At 38.2% G+C, this 19590-nt stretch overlaps 2 protein-coding genes across 3 annotated transcripts; both read right to left on the reverse strand.

Moving 5' to 3' along the window:
• Nucleotides 1-1509: 1509 nt before the first annotated feature.
• Nucleotides 1510-6032, reverse strand: LOC136277733 (uncharacterized). The gene is made up of 5 exons (XM_066160329.1): nt 4716-6032; nt 3484-3744; nt 2820-3051; nt 2128-2239; nt 1510-1856 (listed from the first exon to the last, which is right to left on the reverse strand). Exons 1-5 carry the CDS (start codon nt 5115-5117, stop codon nt 1817-1819), a joined length of 1047 nt encoding a protein of 348 aa, XP_066016426.1. The 5' UTR covers nt 5118-6032; the 3' UTR covers nt 1510-1816.
• Nucleotides 6033-8734: 2702 nt separating this feature from the next.
• LOC136277878 (uncharacterized) lies at nt 8735-15673 on the reverse strand. Of its 2 annotated transcripts, none has more exons than XM_066160671.1 (10): nt 15204-15673; nt 14529-14691; nt 13614-13665; nt 13390-13448; nt 12904-12964; nt 12770-12821; nt 12303-12379; nt 11990-12113; nt 9231-9308; nt 8735-8860 (listed from the first exon to the last, which is right to left on the reverse strand). In XM_066160671.1, exons 4-10 carry the CDS (start codon nt 13415-13417, stop codon nt 8759-8761), a joined length of 522 nt encoding a protein of 173 aa, XP_066016768.1. In that variant the 5' UTR covers nt 13418-13448; nt 13614-13665; nt 14529-14691; nt 15204-15673; the 3' UTR covers nt 8735-8758. The 2 variants fall into 2 exon arrangements, with proteins under 2 accessions (XP_066016768.1, XP_066016767.1); XM_066160670.1 differs by having other exon boundaries at nt 13577-13665.
• Between the last annotated feature and the right edge of the window lie 3917 nt (nt 15674-19590).

Consider the following 19590-nt stretch of genomic DNA (forward strand, 5'->3'; position numbering starts at 1 on the left):
GATCAGTCGCCAAGTAGAAAACAGTGACTTACCGCTGGGTAGTCACTTCAACAAACGGCTCCTTTAGGAGCCACCAAATATAAGAAAGCAATGACCAACTCGAATGTGTGGTACTCTTTTATTTCCCTTATCTAGCCCTTTTTTGCATTCATTGTTTGCCTAAAAAAGATCTGTATTCAAGCCACTTCAATTGAATCGAAAGTTCGCCTACGCCTCACTCTCAGATCGCGCTGATTCTGTGTATCACTGAAATAACCTAAAATAACCTTTATTCAAGGAACTTTTTATCCATTTGCTCGTCTGAACTAGCCTCGCGTCTTGTTGAGATTGCTAATGAGCCTTAAACCTGCTAGCGTGTCCTGGAAATTGTCCCTTTTCATTTTTGCCCTAAAATTATGTAACACCGGAACGTGGTAATTTGACACCGATATCAGTAACTTCTTGTGTGGTGTCAGTGTCAAAAGCGTGGTCCGTTCATCGATCATGGAGAAAGCAGGGCACGAGGCATGGTAAGTGAGAAGTAAATGCACCCGTATTAAGTACTTCTGCCTGCAACTTATCTGAGTTTGTAAACACGAAAGTATTTCTTAGTCGATCAACACATCATAGTTCACAGTAAGAGCTTGTAAACCCGCCGGTGGTTTAGTGAAATGTCTAAATTTATTCTCGAGCTGACATTTCCTACTTAGCGGATTATACACAATTAAAAAAGTATTCAGTCAAGACTTTGAAGGGTCCGTTTAGTGACTGACTACAAAATACACCTCAAATAAGTATAACTTTGAGGGATGAAAATGTTTTAGTATAATAAATGTCATCGGTTTAAGAAGTTATGGAAATTTAACGCCGAAAAATAAAAACTTCCTAAGCGGGAGTTCCTACTGATACCACCATGGTCGAGCCAGAGGATAAGTAATTGCGGTGTAAAATGGCTAAACTTTTAAGTGGTGGGGGCATTACACAGCCTTTTCTGCTAGCCGTTGTTGAGCGTTGGTACAACCTGGTGCATTCTGATAGATCTCGCTCAATAGGCCATTCATCAACTGAAAAAAATAAACAGATTTACACATATAAATGCTGATAAAGACAAAATGTAAATGTGACTAAATTATTTGTGTGTGTTAAGAATATGACAGCTCTGTGATGACAAAGATTAATTACATATATAGAATACATGATTTTTAAAACAAATTTTCCCTACTTACTATCAAGGTTGTTAATTTGTTCCTTGCAACAATAGCACCAGATGCAGAAGAATTTGGAGCTGGCACCATTGAGACCATACACAAGGGCTAAAAATTTCCACCACAACCGCAGCGTCTACCCCTGACCAGAGCAATGCTCCTCACGAGCCACACCCTGAAGAGGTGACTGTCCCGGAACAATGTCGGAGGTCAGAGCGTGTCAGGAGGAGCCCAGCATACCTCAAGGACTATATCCGTGACTAGACTCGTGACTTTAAATCCTTCTTCGCGGTTATCATAGGGTTCAGTTTTCTCGTTTACCGATCCTCTCATGTCGAACTCATCAGCTGATAGATTTTGTCCTATGGCATTGATTCTGAACTGAACTGACATTGACACTTTTATTGGTTAATTTTCTTTTTTTTTTTTCTCTCTTTCTTTTTCTCTTTTTCCAAACTATTCTTCGCAAAAAAAAAAACAAAACAAAACAAAAACAAAACAAAAACAAAAAAAACAAAAAAAAAAGGGAGGATGTTACAATATGTACGTGATTACATGCGCCATCAATGTCTAACTAGACTGAGATCGAGTTACATCTGTATTGTCTTACAACGCGGTATGCTACTGAATGGTTAATAAAAACGGATCTTGAAACAGTCTGAGCAACAAAACCTGTAAAAAGAAATAAATTGTTTCATATAAAGTGAATATATTAAATTCATATATTTGAACTGTGGAATAACATTTTAAGCAAATGATAGGTCATTGCACTGTCATTGTACTCAGCTTTTAAAAGCAGTTGAGAAAATAAAGCCTGAAAAAAGTTCAGGCTTGAATGGGGTTCAAATTTGCTTAAAAATTATTTAATGTAAAGAATTCAGCCATAAACATCCAGGCTTATGGAAAGATGATTATCACATCTTGTAACAAAATCAACACTCACCACTCAATATCAAAATGTTCCCCATCAATTGTGATTCCTGTTGTCTTGAGTTGATCAATTTCTTCAAAAGTTTGTCCAAGACAAGCTTTTAATTCATCATAGTCCTCTTTACCTGTGGAATGATGGAGATGGTCAATTGACTGTGACAAGGAGCTCAGACTCATAAACATATTAATAATTTTTCTGATACTGTTTACTCCTGGATAAATATAAGCTCAATATTTTGCATACAAGCCCTTTAAGGGCTAAAGAACAAAGTTTTAAATGGGACCAAAATTTTGTGAATGCAAACCTTGAGATTTTAGGCCCTCTACTTTTGGGAGAGGTGAGATTTTGACCAGCAAAAAACATTGTTTTCTCAAATATTCCTGAGTAGGTTTAGTAAAGATGAAAAATTTTTACAGTACTTGTTGGCCCATGTTAACACAAATGTAACCCTTTTAGTTTTGATTTAAAATGGCAAGTTTAGCATGAAAAATTATGAAGAAAGGAGCTTCGGTGTTTTTCTGCCCTTTTATGCTGCGGAATACCAGTTAAAAAAAAAAGTCACAGTTATTTTAAGACTTCACATACTGCCCAAAAAGGATGCTTGGAGCTTTCCATCTAATATGTACATGTAATATATCATTTTTCATTTTATTATAGTTTTATGAAAAACGAAACAGTGTAGACATTAAGATCTATGCACTTACCTTTGTACAATGCCAGGGTATACTGGTATTCATACGTTGCTTTGTTCTCACACAAGATGTTAAAAACTGCCATCACGGTGCCGATTCTTTTGCTGGTTCGCCTCCCATCTGCCGCAAATCGCAGCTTAATTTTAGAACCATCTTTCTTGATGGCCTCTTTGACTTCGGGTATAGTGATTAAATATTCCAGAACATCGCAAACCATTCTACGGGCACCATCACCTTGCTTGGCCTGCATTAATTCAAAACCCCAAAAAAGTAATTAATAAGTATTTGACACAATCAGTTACAACATCATAAGAGACTAATCTCATACCCACCAAAGATTAAACATAGGCTTAGTTAAATATGGTTTAAAATTGTTTTCTTTGGCAAATGTGCTGACTGAATGTTTTTCACTTTCAGCAAAGCTTTTTGCCCTCACAGAAAGTCAATGCTTGTTGCCATAGCACCTTTGACACACACAAATGATCAAAATAAAAAATCTTGGATTGTTGTTGATAAATCAGCGTGAATGCCAGGAACACAAACCCTTATGCCTAAGAAATTATATGGCTTCCGCTTGTCATCCTGTTAAACTTACTGTGGGGAGCCACCTCCATCGTACTTTAAAAAGCTATAACTGCCTCGAGTGTAATATAAGTTTACCAACAAAATAATTTACCTCTGGAATTGGAATTACTTCGATTTCCTTATTTTGTGTCCTCCTTCCCTGCAATATTGTTGACAGTGGCGGGACGTGACTTCGGACACTTTCGGGGAACGCCATCCTCAGTTCATGGTAGGCTCTATCGCTCACAAGCCCCTCATCCTTCACCGCCAAAATCCTTTGGACAACCTCGAAAGAGTAACCCTCGTCTTCGTGGTCATGTTGGCCGTCGGAAAGTGGGATCACCAGTTCCCGGTCGCTTACGTCAAATTTAATCTGTGCGAAAAAAGAACAGAACATCTAAATGCGAAGCCTGTTTGTACAGACGTCTCTAATTTTTTTTGGTTCCTGGGTTGCAGGGTTGGAAGAAAACGGAGACGTCTTCGCGCTGGAATAAGTTTACGTTATATAATCAACACAAAAATCACAAAATAAATGAAATTATTAAGTTTAAACAAGCAGTATCTTAGGTCCTCAAGAAGAAATAAGTGGTGGCGAGCAGGAATCCAAGTGTTTTTTCCGAAGTTTTTCACCATCCAGTTAGAAATATACAGCGCCGTTTTGTTGTCAGTAGGTGTACCGAGATGCCGCCATGTTTTCAGCGGTTTCTTCTAAAAGTCATACCGTGGGCACACTACATACGTCACGTCCAAAAATTTTTTGCGAAGAGCTAAAAAAAAAAATGAGCAATTCAAGGCTTGGATTACAGCTAAAATAAATTTTGCCTTAAAATAACCAGAAGTCGGTATCTATTTGCAGTAGGCCCTGGTAAGTCCCTAAAGGTACTTAGCACCTGCCTTCACTATGCATGTTCAATGAAGAGTTCATATTTCAGAAAAATAAAAAGTAAATTTTTCGACTGGCTTATAATATTTCAGCGCTATCACACAGATTGCTTATGACACTGAATAAACATTGTTAATGAAAAGATTTATCATCCGTTCTCGTTGAGCCATTAGACGCATGAGGTCTCAATAAAAAGATTGACCAATGTGAAACTAGGGGCGACGAATGGTGAATGCAACGTTTTTCTCTTGGATCGAGACTGTTTTCAACCTTTGATTTGCGATTTTGTCCCCAGCATGATCATGTAAGCTTAAAGATATGAGACTGCGAGACGTTCAGAACCGCCGAAAAAAATACATTGCGAGACCCGCAAAATTTGACCAAATTTTTGCGAGACCTTCAAAGACCATTCACCACCCCTAAAAACTTAGTGATAAAGAAAAATTCGTAATGATACGTACCTCAATCGGTTTGAATTCCGCTGGTAAAATCTCTGTGGCATTTCGGAGGTACTCTTTGATTTTTTTCCTCTTCATAGACCGCGAAGACTTATCTACGTCCCAGTAGTTTTTTCGGCTAACGTTAAACTTCACAGCGTTCTTTACAGGGTCCACTGCTAGGCGACTTTGGGCAAGCTCATTTCTTAGAAGCTGGAGTTCCTGGCGAAGCTGAAAAACTTCTGCCCTTCTTTCTGCCAATTCCGTCGCCTGGTCACTGACGATTTCGTGCAAATGGCGAATGCGTTGGTCGTACGCCTCAAGAAGGGGCAATGAGAGGACAGACTGCTCTATATCGAAATGCCTTGGGCCACGTTTGTAGAGGACGTTTGCTTGCAGCTTGTCTACTTTGAACTCCGAAAACATTTTAAGACTTTAAACAACTTTAAACCGATCTTTTCCGATGACTATTTTCAGATAACTCTTTTCCAATGACGAGAGCGAAATGATTGTTGTCAATTGCAAGTGGCACGCGCATCAGTTTTAAAACTCGTCATTAGCATAATAAGGGCATTCATGAAAACAAGAGAACAATTGATGTCAACTGAGCGCGAATTTCAAAGACGCTTTCAAAGATGTTTCGGGACGGAAACAAAGTTTGTTTAATTATATACATAGGCAATTCGCACAGTGATTCCCACAACAATCTGAATAAAAGTCTATATTAGAACCTTTCAAGGCCGCCCAGCCGCTTCTTCAAGCAAGCGCGCTTCTTCACGGAAAGAAAATAAGTCATCAATTAATGGTTTGTTGACGATCAAATTCGCGACAAAGCCCATAAGACAATACACAATACTATGAAAGCGTTTAAAAAGCTTTGAATACTTTCAAGGTCTTGATGCACTGAAAGGGGTTTTATTATGACAATAAACCGCTCTAACAGTAGATATTTCAAATATAATTGGTTATGACGCTTTTTAATTCTTCGCTTGAGACAGACAGCTTTCTCGCAACTTGTTTGGCGCGCATTACAACAGGCCAGCAAAAATACTTAAAAATACTTGTACCTTCGCTTCAGTTTCGATTTCTTTTACGATAGTTGTGTGGCATATTCCATTCGTATTTTAAGATACAAGCTGTCGTCCTTTCTCTACCTCGAAATTCTGCGTTTATTTGCGGGAAAAAGGAGAGAACTTTACACAGCCGACAGCCCGCTCTCCATGTAACAAATTTACCCTTCCGTCCCCCGGCAAGTTTGCCGTTGCTCTAGACAACTTCTCCCTAAGCCCACCCCGAGAAAGAAAGATTTTGTCACATTCAGGTCATTAACGAAGTTTTTGAATAGACGGTTAAGAATATATGAAAGTCATATATTTGAACTGCGGATAAAGAGGTGAATGAAAGTGATCCTCGCAGTGATGTGCACTACTTAGGCAGTAGTGAAAATAAGGCCTGAAAAAAAATTCAGGCCTGTACGGGATCCCGTACAGGCCTGATCCTGTACAGGCCTGAATTTTTTTCAGGCCTTATTTTCACTACTGCCTAAGTAGTGCATATCACTGCGAGGATCACTTTCATTCACAAGTTTTTCAATCTCGCGCTCGGAAATCGGATACGCGTCGGTTCTTTCAAACCTTTGTTCTTATAACAAAAGAGCCTCAAAGCTGTCAACAATGACAATGCCCATAAATTGATAAAAAAAACCAGTCATTGTTAGCAAAATCCCAACCCAAAGTTTATTTTCAGTGGTGTAGCACCAGGGAGATGAAAGATTTAACCTATCCCAGGTGCCCTCAGAGTTAGTAACTAACTCTTGAAATCCATATTACAATCCATTTTTGCTCTTTAGTCTGTAGATATTATTGTCGGAGACTTTGATTCGTGCGTGACACATGTCAGATGATGAGTGCGAACATTATGGACATTGAATGGTTTACATAATCAACGCAACCTTGAATGACCTTTTTAAAATCAGTACTCGGCAACAACCAATCACAATGTAGAAAATATCGTATAAGAGAGTGATTTCTTACAAATTTTGCAGAGTAGCTTTTTACACACCCGATGTAAATAAGCGAATACGAGAGCGGAATAAAACAGTTTAATTGAGTACCGTTCGTTAGAATTCTATCCCTAGTAAACAGGACAAAGTTTACAAAAATTATTTAGTATATCGCCTCCTCTTTTAACTGACCCTGCGATTATTGTGTGTCCACGTTTAAAACGTTTTGAGTTGCATTGAGTATTTGTATTTGCGGGTGAGTGCTAAAGAACAAAAATAATAGGAAGGCGAAAGCAAATATCGAAAATACACCAACAGAGCTTGTCAAATTGATATTAAAATCAGGTGATAAAAGTGTATTGACACAGCTTTACTTGAACTATTGCCTTAATTAGTTTTATAATCGTTTTTGCTGTAAGTTGAGTTCCTCCTTCTTGCATTTGAAAATAATTCCGAACCCTTGCCTTTATCTTTAGAAGTTTAGTTGCCATAGTAAAATGTGTACATATGATTGTCAACTCGACGAGCTTTCTGTGCAAGATACTGCAGCAGGAGCACAGGTGGCCCAAGCTCCAGCTGTGAGATGATTATCTTGCGCAATAACAGTCATGGCGGAGTTATAAGAGTTTGTATGGGAATATTTACGACCGTTTTAAGGAATTAAAAAATACGTCAAATCCTCAATAAAAATACCGCACCTTACTTCCACGGTGTATCGCTTGTTATCTGACCGCTTACTTTGATGAAAAGAGCCCATTTTAGCGAGTTGTTTATTTCGAGGTTTTCAACGTACATAAGAAAAGCCCTGGGCTTAAAGCGGTCGTAAATATTCCCATACAAGCTCTTATAATTCCGCTATGACTGTTATTGCGCAAGATGATCATCTCACAGCTGGAGCTTGGGCCGCCTGTGGCTCATGGTAACCAGGCATAGCTTTCGTGAATGTGTTTCCCACGATCTTCTGAACTAAAATTCTTTGTTTGCGCTCTTAACTGACAAAAAGGCATTCTGATTCTTCCCAATGGGCGCTGTCATGCAAATCGTTCCTTCCACTGGATCGATTAGGCCGGAAAATCCGTCGAATATTAGGCTGGATAATCCCTCGAAAAGTTAAAGGTTCAGTAATCCCTCCAAAGGGCTGAATAATCCCTCGAAAGGGCTTGATAATCCCTCGAAAGGGCTTGACAATCTCTCGAAAGTGATGAATAATCCCTCGAAAGGGCTCAATTATCCCCATTTTAAGGGGATTGTTTGCTAACTGATCCTGGATCATCGAAGTCACAAGCGTCTCCAAAAGTGCTTTCGCATTGTTCGCTGCCTACAGAGCCAATAAAGTCGTGACTTCTCCGCCATTTAAGATCGTCAAATGATATAGATGGCTCGATCGGAGACACTTTACCAACAGTGCACCCGGTAAAGATGGATACTTGCCAAAAAAACTCGACGTCACTCCATTCAACGAAGACAGGGCGCTGCATTCATATGCTAATCTACACGTCGATTTCGCCGTAATATTTCGGGCATAAACTCTTTGAAGGGATTGACAACAGCTAACAAATACTTCGCAAAAACACATCCAGTTAAAGCTATGCCTGCTTGAGTAACGTACGTCGTAGAAAATCACCTTACAAAATGCTCTACTCACCCAAACGAAGTCAGCTAATCCTCGATCCAAAGACAACTCATCCTCGATCAAAAGACAACTCTCAACCTTACGAACGTTGACAGGTTTCAAGAACCGGAAGGCTACCGACAAATCAATCGTACCTGTTATCGTCTCGATCAAAAGAGATCTGCGCATGCTCGGCATTAATTAACTCCGAAAATTCTTTTTTCATTCGTTTTTGGTTAACGGACAGACACGATTGCAAGGAATCTACGCGCCTGCGGCCGTAGATTCAAAAAAAGAAAAGCATGAATTACACCTAAATTGTGTGACCTTATCCCTCTACAGTCTAGCATCAGTATGCAGATTCTCCGTACTGTTCTCTATACATTCCGTAAGGTGCTGACAAGGAGAATTTGTTTAACAATCAAGAGATTCTTCAATTGGTGTTCATTTTATTCATTCTAATGACCTTAACCATTCAACTCCATTCAACTCTGCACCAGCTGGGATGGGTCTCTGAGTAAAAAATCCAATCCTCAACAAGCCATGGACAGTCCACTGCAAGAAACAAAATAACAAAACCCATTCAGTTCCGATCTTAACCCTTTACACCAGAACATCAGTATGCACACCCTCCATACTGTTCTTTATACAACTCCTAAGGAGCTGACAAGGAGCATTTTTTAAGCAATCAAGAGCTTCTTCTCTCATGACCTACATGTTTGATTCAGGGGTAATATTATGAGGAGAAATTGGAGAAAAGTCATTCTTGAGGGTTAAAGGATTTAAGTACAGCTGTAGATGTGTTTTCTTTCAGTTTCCTGTCAATCAATCTACTGTCGATTACTTCTGGAAAAAGAAGTGAAAAGCTGGCATTATTGATCATAATATAAACTGGTAAAATGGACTGAACAATTTATTACACTACCTTTTGAGTTTCACAGTTTGAGTCACAGCTGTGGTTGATAAATCGAGACAAGTTCCCCTTGTAGGTGACATCAATTAGCTGAACAAAGAAGGAATTTTAAAGAAGCTATAACTCATTAAGTAACAAAACCATGAACTATAATGATTTGTCCACCTACATGTACTGTATTACATATAATACTTAAAGATGGGCGCTTATTGGAAGGAGGGCTCTGAATTGAGGGGGTGCTTATCACCTTCCCGTACTGATTGCCCTATGGTGGAGGCAATAGAAACAGGTTTTCCTTGTGTCCCTGTTATTTAGGAAAGTGAGGAAGGAGGGGGGAGATGCTTCTTTTGAGATGGGTGCTTAAGGCCTAAGACTTGTAGCACAATCATCATGCCCAAATGTGTAACATAGGGTATTTTCATGAAAATTTAAAAAGTATGCCAAAAATACTTTTATTTGCTAGATATACTTGCTAATTTACGTTCTAAAAAGAATTAGTGAAGATTTCAATGTTTGTTCGGTTTTTAAAGCTTAATTACTGATTACCCACAATCCTTTGCGGGCGTGGCATTTGACTGTATCATTAGATTTCACTGGCACGCAGCTCGTGTGTTCTTTGAGCGGCTCCTTTTAACATGTTCGGCTCCTTCCGAAATGTCCGCTGCAAGGGCTCGTAGTGCCACAGTTTCTTTTATTTCTTCGGGGGATTTTATTACGCCTTTCTTTTGAAGAACTTTTCTTGTCCTTGGACTAGATGAAATCGCTTCAAAAAGTTCCGCCTTTTTTTCCGGAGTTTTTGGCATAGCTTCAACCGTTTTCTTCAGTGCCCTTTTCTTTGCCATCCTGTTCGGGAAAGTGGGTGTCGAAGGACTGGCAGTATCCTCATCTGAACTTTGGCGTATTTCTTGCCTTCGTTTCTCGCGTAATCGTCTTACTCTTTCTCTGGTTTGCTGCCGAATTTTTTCTCTTCTTTCCTCGTTTGCATCTTTCTCCTCTTCTTTTTTCTTTTTAACTGCAAATTGCTTTTGTTTCTCTTGCTGAGACCGCCGTGTCACGCCAACATTTGTCTGCTTCGTTTTGCGTTTGTACTCTTTCACGTCGGCAATTTTGCGCTCACGATTTCGCTCGTAGTACTTTCTGTCTGCTTCTCTTTTCTTCTAACTTTTGTTCTCTCCACGAGAAAATCAGGCGAAGTTTAGCGTTTTTCGAGCGCTATTTGTGCGGATTTCAATGTAGAGCGGGCTTGAAATTTGATCGTTACACATTGATAAACACAAAGCGAAAGTGACTTTAGGTTTCCGATTTAGTTTGCTTTGAATATCTTCGTTTGTATTGTATGTATGGCTGTAAAACTTTGGGGATTTGTAGTCGAACACATGAACTTTGCTTGGGAGTTGTCTCAGTAGCCGAGGTGAAGTAAAAGCTGAAATACGGGCATTTTTGCAGGTAAGTGGTGTTTGATTTTCCGTGTTTAAAAATAAACAATAACATCGTTTCCGAAACCAAAAATCACTTATTTCTTCTTTGCAGTTAGCTCTTTTTAAAAGTTAGTTTAGATGAGGGTAAGTAAGTGTTTGAACCTTACTCAGACGAATCAACTTTCTTTGTAGGCGTATATTCAAGATGCTAGACCCGCACATGTACCATGCAAAGCTCTGTTGGATCTGCTGCGTTACACAAGCAAACAACAGCGACTGTCTTCAAGTTTTTTATTCCTGTTCTTTTAAAAACGAACATTTAACGCTGTCTCTTGGCATAAGGTGTATTTAAGCCCTAATCAATAAATGAGCATAATGGAAGTTTCTAATTGATGTTGTTTTGAGTACGAAATTTACCTTTATTTTCGGGTTTATGCAAATGAGATGTTACGCGTTACATTTATAATTTGGGTATATTTTCCAGTATCTTTAATATTTTTCAATTCTTACATTATTCCAAAAGGCAACACAGTTATTTTTTATTAAACTGCAATCATCAGAGAAGCAAAATGACAAGTTTGAAAACAATCTGTCCATTGCTGATCAAGATATTTTCAAATATTTCTGAACAACCCTGAATGGGCGTGATGATCATGCTACAAGTCTAAGGGATGCACTTATTTGGGAAAAGGTGCTTATCAGAGCTTGGGCTCTAACGCAAGGAATAAGCATATATCAAAATTTAATTCCCCACAACGGATGATTTCAGCATCATTTACTCAGGCTCAATGCTAGATGTAAGTCACATATAAATCTAGTAAACAACTTGGCTGGCTATGGAGTTCCTCATAGCTCAGTTGATAAAGAATTTGAAAATGATAACAGGCTGGAGATCATAACATTAAACTGACTGAAGTACATGCCATTTAAATATGTTCTTTGCCCACATAGTTGACAATTGAATAACAGTTAACCCTTTAACTTCCAAGATCTGATTGTTAATTCTCCCCTGTAGCTGCTACACATCTCCTTGTAAATTGGTTATGAGAACTTGGTGCTAGATCAAGATTGATTGATTCTCCATGATAAGTTTGAATATTCTCATTATCTGTTTGCTGAATAATGTATGGATATTATTGGGAGAAGTTTCTTGTCAATCACTTCTGGGAGTTAAAGGGTTAAGCAGGATTTTAGATACGAATCACAGAAGGCCGCAAGGAGGAGGGACTAAGGAGAGAAGGGATACCTCCATTTTTGGAAAGCCTTAAAATGACCAAAGAATTTACCAGCACTCATCACAGCAGTGCTGTTATTGTCTCTACTTAGGAAAAGGTTAAGATTTCCACTCCTTACCTCATCAGCTCTCAATGTCATGAAGTAGTAGTGGCTTCTGTTTTCTCTATCATAACACTCTGCTCTTTCCTGGAAATCTTTGTAGTTCATGACTTCTCCACAGTACTCCATACCACACTGATTCCTGGACAATAGTTACAATTTTTAATTGAGTGACAAAAGTATTGGGGGTTGTTTTTGTTTTTTGCTATACTCTGCTCTGTGATTGGTCCAAAAAAAAAAGGATGGTGAAAACACAAAATTACAGACCTGCAAAATTGAGTAACAATAAAGCATTTCTTTCCCGAAGATACAAGTAAAAATATAAACTTACAGTTCCAGATCTCCAAGAGTTCTCAATTCCCAGCCTTTCTTCTCTGTTTTAAACACTTCAACTTTCACTTTACAGCCCTGCAAAAAGTGTTGTACATGTACGTAAATTTGAAATCCTCTCATGGCTGATATCAGCATATAAGTATCATCTCTCATGAAAGCATATTTAACTCCCAGAAGTGATTAAGATGTAACTTCTTCCTATAATATCCACATATCATCCAGCAAAAGGTAAAGAGAATACTCAAACTTATCAGGTAGAATTTGTTAAATTGATTGCACACCAAATTCTCCTCACTACTTTAAAATGAAATGTGTAGCAGCTAGAGGAGAGAATGAACAATCAGATCTTGGGAGTTAAAGGGTTAAAATACCCATTATCTTTGTTAAAGAGGCAGTTGCTTCAACAGCTAACCCTTACCATCTCAGTAACATCAATCTTAATCCTGTAATGATAGTTTCACTAACCTGTTGAAAACGTTTATTGCTACACATCTCTCTGCAAGCACTTCTGCTGTTACTATTTGGAGATCAATAAAAGACAATGTGAGAAGGAAGACTTTTGGCAAAATTAACCAACAAGAGAGGAAAAGAATACCAACCATTCTATCGTCAATAATCTGTTCAGACAGTCCTTGCCACAACCACTAGAACATGGATCATCTGTTAAAAAAACATTGCAATATGTTCAACAGTAAAAAAATGGAATCAATGTCAGTATCTGATCAACAGAGCACCTACCCCTCTCCTAACCCAACATTAACCCTAACTTGTTATCAATTGACTATGGTTGAATTAGGGGAGGAGTAGGTACACGTGCATTTGTTCAGTTACTAACATTGATCCAGGAGACCACAGATGATGTTGAAATGTGGTAAGAACAAAAAAAGTGACACACAAAGCACAGCTGAGTGTGTCACTGATGTTTGTACCTCAATGTAAACATGGAATCTATATATCATTAAAAGGCAAAGGGTAGGTCACGCTCAGCTTATCTCATAAAATGAGGTAAGTTCATGTGTGTTCTAAATTGCCCATAACCATATTCAGCATATGGTGAAGTCTATGCATCAAAGCCGTTACCTTACCAGGATCTAAGGTACAATCGCACTGCATTCTGTGCACTTCCTTGTAGACTTTCTTCTTTCTGAAACATGAAATGAAAAACATGTAAGCTCAGTAACAGCAACAAGTTGTTTGAAAGGTAGAAAACTCAACTATTTTGCACTATGAAATAATTAAACACTGCTAATAGCAATTAAACATAAAACGCACCCGTCAAATAAGTACTCATTCTCTTCAATATGCTTACAGTTAGGTGGTTGACATTCTTCAGCTGAAGAAATTACATGCTCCCCAGACACCTGGAAAAGTAACAGCATTCATAGGTATTTTCAGGTACTTTTAATGTTAAAAGTGGAAAATTTCAGGAAGATCCATGGACTTCAAGACATATGGTAACTATCTAGTGCTTCACACACCAAGTGGAGAGACAGATAAACAGTTAGGCAGTTAGGCAGCAAAGATATACACTGTTCACAAAGTTAGGTAACCACCAGAAAAAAAAGATTGCAGTGAGAACAACAATAATAAGACATAGTCAAGTGATTTTACATTGATCAATTTAAGAGCCGTTTTCTCCCACAGAGTTTCCAGTGAAACTATTATCTACCTCAACTCTGAATGAGTTGTAGGCTTATCCATAGAAAACAAAGAAAACAAAAGAAGTGGGCTGTCCGAAAAGACCTACTGGGTATTTCAGGTTAATACAAATTTTTTACAATCTAAGTTAAAATTTCCCTTTCTTGTGCCTTCCACTTATACTGATTTATATGCACAAGATGTGTAGCTTGAGTTTACTAAAACTTAAGGTTAACTGATTTTGTTGTTATCAAAGTACTCCACTGTGTAGGTGAATCTTGGATACATAACAAATTGTTGAGTTGGCTTGTTATAATGCACTTATGATGACTTAAATTGTAGTGAAGATTCCAACTCAGATCTGTATGAATCAGTGGAAGACATCACACATTGTCTACCTTTTAAAGTTATCAGAACTTGCTATTCTGAAAAATACCAGAAAGCATTACAGGATACCTATGAGTATCACTTTGAAAACCATAAACACATCTTTGCTAATCTTAAGGATGAACCTGACAAACCATACATATAACAAAAATGCAATTAGAGTATATATAATGTCTTCCTCAGACTATGAGAAACTTACTGAATTAACAAGATTTGTATATCCCCTACTAAAGGATCCAAAACTGGAGGTGACAGTGAAGCAAATCAGGTTTTGTGCCACATTTGTTGTGAATATTTTTCACTTAACGATTGAAATTTCCACAACTGGTCTTTGGGAGAAGCCATGCAGAGATTAAAACCAGCTGCAGAGTAAAGTGATAGGAATTAAATTTTCACAAAGAGTGAATCCTGCAAAATGGCAAAATTAAAGGAGTTCTATTTAATTTCTGCAAGTAATTTCCATGAGAGAGATATCTGTTTCATGTAAAATTTCATTTGCATCACAAGCATAGCACTGTCTGGTCTGGGAATGACTTTTCAGAGACATTTGTGCAATACAAACCATTTCATAGCACTAAACATGGAATAACCTTCCGGTCCTCTTATTGCCCTAATTTGTTATGGCCCTGGCTATATAAATACACCGCTGCACAACTAAGATATTTCTGACAAAGTAGAAGTTAATAAAAATATTGATGAATCTAGTAAGTATCACAAAGTGATGTATAACCACAGGCGGCCCAAGCTCCAGCTGTGAGATGATCATCTTACGAAATAAAAGTTATGGTGAAATTACAAGAGTTTGAATGGGAATATTTACGACCGCTGTTAGGAATAAAAAGTACGGTCAAATTCTCAATAAGAAATACCTCACCTTACTTCCACAGTGTATTACTTGCTATCTGACCACTTACTATGTTGAAAAGAACCCATTTTTGCGAGTTATCCATTTCTAGGTTTATTACGTACATAAGAAAAGCCCAAGGCTGCACACTCCATTTCCGAACGCCCGATCCGAGAAGCCAAAAATACGAGCTCAAAATGACCAGGCGGCCACAAGTCTAACGCAGGATCCAAGCACATATACTGTAGTTTCATTTCAATTCACTTCAAACTTAATCGCACTTTGCTTCAATAATTTCCAGTTTAGCCGCGTATACATTCACCATTACCACGACCATTAATTAAGGGAGTCACTACATCACGGGCGACGAGCGGGGATAGAAAAAACGACCCAAATACGAGTGGTCAGCGGTGAAACAACTTTCATACTTCATATATAGACAGATCATTTGTAGTATCAGGAAACAATCTTGTTGTAAAGCCGAAGTGTAAACAGTTTACTTCGCTAAATAAAATGTTAAGCAATTCAAAAGTGTTGATTGTACATATATCTTTTACTGCTTTAATAAACAATGAAGGCATCGTTGGCATCCGAAAGGTACCAAGAAGAATTAAATGTACGTTTTGTAGTTGCAGAAAACAATCGTGTTGTAAAGCCGAAATGTTACCAAGTTACACTTCGCTACTTAAAAAGTTAAGCAATTTTCCTCAAGCTTTAACTGGAACAATATTTTTAATGCTCTATTAACCAACGGAGGCATCGGGAAAGGCATTGGTGACACCGGAAAGGCATCAAGAAGAATGATATTCACGTTATGTAACTTGTTGTGTGACGAAAAAAACGTATCTTGACTTGTTCAAAGCATTAATCACAGTTGGCTTCCTTTTCACTTGAATTTTGTATCCACAGCCTAAGATGAGAAATTTAAAATTTCTATCAGCTGAAGTTCTTTTACTGCATATTATATCTATTCAATCGCCCCCAATTCACTTGGAAAAAAGGCAAGTAGGAAAACACTGAGCTTCGAGAAACAGCCATGTTAAGGCTAATGTATTTACCATTCCTTAAATATTTACAATCAAGACCACTCGTTTAGGAGACCTTTTCTCAAAAGATCCACACGCGCAAATAATGCTGTTTTCCGTTCGAAATGTTTTTCTTCCTATTCAATTGAACAACTGACTTAGCGTTTAAGCCGAGAAAAAAATCACAAAGTTTGAATTCTGGGATGGTATCCACTGTTGGCTCCATCAAGTTACGATTCTGCACCATTGACGCTCGTGAAAATCTATCTTTCCCTCGAAATATCCAAAACAATAATTGCCTTCAACAGAAAAGCCATTGAGATGTTCTTTCAAAAAGTCGATCTCTAAATCTCTTAACATTGTTGGCTTTTGGTCTTCATCCATGGCAAAATCTTCCAGGAAAAGCAAACTACAGTGCGAAAACCAAGTTCCTGCCAAATTTGATTGACATTTTTGACAACCGGAAATCATGATACTTTTTTTTCGTCACGCACGTCACGCAGCTAGCTACAAACCATATATATAATTATTCTTGGTGCCTTTCCAAATGCCACTGACTCCCTCTCCGAAGCCTCCATTGTTTATTAAAGCAGTAAAAGATATGAGTTCAATCAACACTTTTGAAAAATTGCTTAAACTGTGAAGTAAACTGTTAACATTTCGGCTTTACAACACGATTGTCTCTGGAACAACAAGTTATATGTTTCTATATGAAGTATAAAAGCTGTTTGACCGCTGACCGCTCATATTTGGGTCGTTTTTTCTAACCCCGCTCGTCGCCCGTGATGTAGTAACTCCCGACCATTAAAGACCAGCTTGGTAACCCTTCCTCCTTTTAAAACTGAGCCTCGCCGGGGATCACACTGTAACTTGACATACGGGGGGCGCCATATTGACACCCTTGGCTCTAGGACAATTTCTTCATGCCAAGCGACGACTGGATTTCTGAGCCAAAGACGATGTTATCGCTGCTTTATTTACACTTGAGAAATAGTATTCAGGATAAGTACACGATTGAATTACGTGACAGAGTCACTGGTCACGGTGTATTTCAGTGTGTGCTGTTATCGTCAGTTGTACTAAATAAATTCTGCAGTTTGGTGTTGAAACGTTTACACAGTTTTGAGTAGCGCCTGCTGTCAGAACTCAAATATGAAATAAAAGAATCCAAATTATTAAAAAAGAGTTTACCACTTAAATGTTGACAGAGCGCTAATCAAATTATGATATTCGATACGTTGTTGTTGACGTCATCGTCACGAGATAGTAAAATTTGTCAAATTTTGGCCTTTTAGAATGTTTAGAGTATCAATCGGTGTGGTCTAAAGGTTCTTTCCTACTATCTTTTTAAACTTAAAATGGTTTAAATCTAAGATTTATTAAGCTGCTTATATAAAACGGTCGGAGTTTGCTCAATGAACTAATTTGCATAATCGGCTGTCACGCTAGCAAAATTGCTGTTCGTGTTGGATAGTTCCTCACAGTTTCCACGCCAAGGGAATTGTCGGTGAAAAGGCGCTCGGTACATACATTAGAGTAACGCTCCACAAATAAAAGATTGCCCTGCGCTTGGTCTGATAAAAATCCTACGCAATCGGCCAACGACAAGCGGACAAAATTAAAGAGTAATTGATAATACTTAAAGGACCTTTTCCACTGAAGCTTACGTTTGGCAGTTGCATTCAGCGGGCCTGGGGAAGAGCATGACTATGGAACCTACAGTCGAACAGGAACACGCAACCACATTTTATTGACTGCTTGATATGACTGACGTATGACGTGTGTTGGAAAAAACTTTAAGGAAGAAAAGAGATGGTTAAAGTTATTTTCGAAACAGGCTACAGATTGTGGTAAGTACCGTCTGTGAAAACACCTGATTCACTTCCATCATGATTAGAACATCGGTTTTTAAAACTGCTTCAAACCTCGTCCTGTTATGAATGATGTGATAAATGACCTGGCGGAAGAGAATTCTGACATGTGCGATAGAAATCGAAAGAAATTCGTAAACGTCAAAGTTGGTTAAACGTTTTTAACCCCACCTAGACCGACCAAACATCGACTAAATTCGACGAGTGAACTGGTATTTTAACCGACACTGGAAATGATGATTTCTTTCAAGCTACCTTCTCTGAAGATTAAATTCTGACATCCTCTGAGTTAGCCGAAGGGCCATCTACTAACGCACCAACCTAGCGCAGAATTCCAACCGTTATGTGAAAAATATGAATTCCGAATGTCCATCACAAAATCTTAAATGAAATTCATTTTGTTCTTTCCAATGAAGGAAAGATAAGGAGAGACGGATATTTGTCATCCTTCTTCTGAAGCGCCATCTGATGAAAATATATTTCGGTTTTGTAAGTCTAACTTTTTTTACCGATGACGGATGTGAGCATGCAAAAATGAAACAATTCACTTTTGTTGCAGGTAACATCCGGTCTCAGTATATATTGTTTTGCAAGAACCGTTGGATTTTTAACCCAAAATTACAAACAAGACTCGTTACAGTACTGAATTGGAGCTTCTGTCTTGAAACGGTAAGCTATTTGTACTCGATGACTATCTCTTCACGAGCTGTTCATTTTCCAGTTACTGCGATCTGCGTCATCGAAGACTAAGTTGGTAAATAAGAGGAACGGCCGGGTTGATAAGTGTTGTACCCTTAAAAGACAACACAGTGCTATCTTCGTTTATCTCTTAAGGGTGTTAATCTAAATAAGACGGAAATATTGTAACAATCAAGTGATGTCATGATCGAGAGGATCTCGCTTGGCTTCATGTAAGAGATGATCAACAAATGATACCTCTTTTAGGGAGGGGAGGGAAAGGTGAATAATGAACCTGAACCACTCTTACAAAGAGGAATTTTCCTAAGAATGTACAACTTCGGTCATCTATTTGAGTTTACACATTCTCTTTATTCGGGCAAGCGATTTAAACTTGAATAGTAGTGCACTGGGCGATTAGCTGAATTATGAAAAGTTGAAAATTTTATTTCTCGTGATATTCTCGGGCTTTGTCGTATTGACCAAGTGATCGAAACAAAGTTGCTAGGTTTCCGTAGCTTGTTCAGTACTTTTCAAGAATTTGAAAATAATTTTCTAATTCTTGAAAAGACTTTTACCTGAATAGGTTAAGTTTTTCCCACAGATTCTTTTCCTGAATCTCATCGGAACTTCCTTCAAAGAACGAGTGATTTTTCCTTCGGATGTCACGTACTCCTGATTACTCGGAATTTTCCGGAAGTTTAACTTTCCAATAGTAATGGATAATTGGGGTGGGCATATTTTTTTTAACGAGGAGAGGGATGGAAAGGAGTTCTATAGCAGCATCTAACAAGGATTCAGGAGCAAAACATGATGTTTCATTATCATTACTGCTGGGGGAGC

The sequence above is a fragment of the Pocillopora verrucosa genome, chromosome 13, assembly GCF_036669915.1.
Source record: "Pocillopora verrucosa isolate sample1 chromosome 13, ASM3666991v2, whole genome shotgun sequence".
In the NCBI taxonomy this organism is placed as follows: Eukaryota; Metazoa; Cnidaria; class Anthozoa; order Scleractinia; family Pocilloporidae; genus Pocillopora; species Pocillopora verrucosa.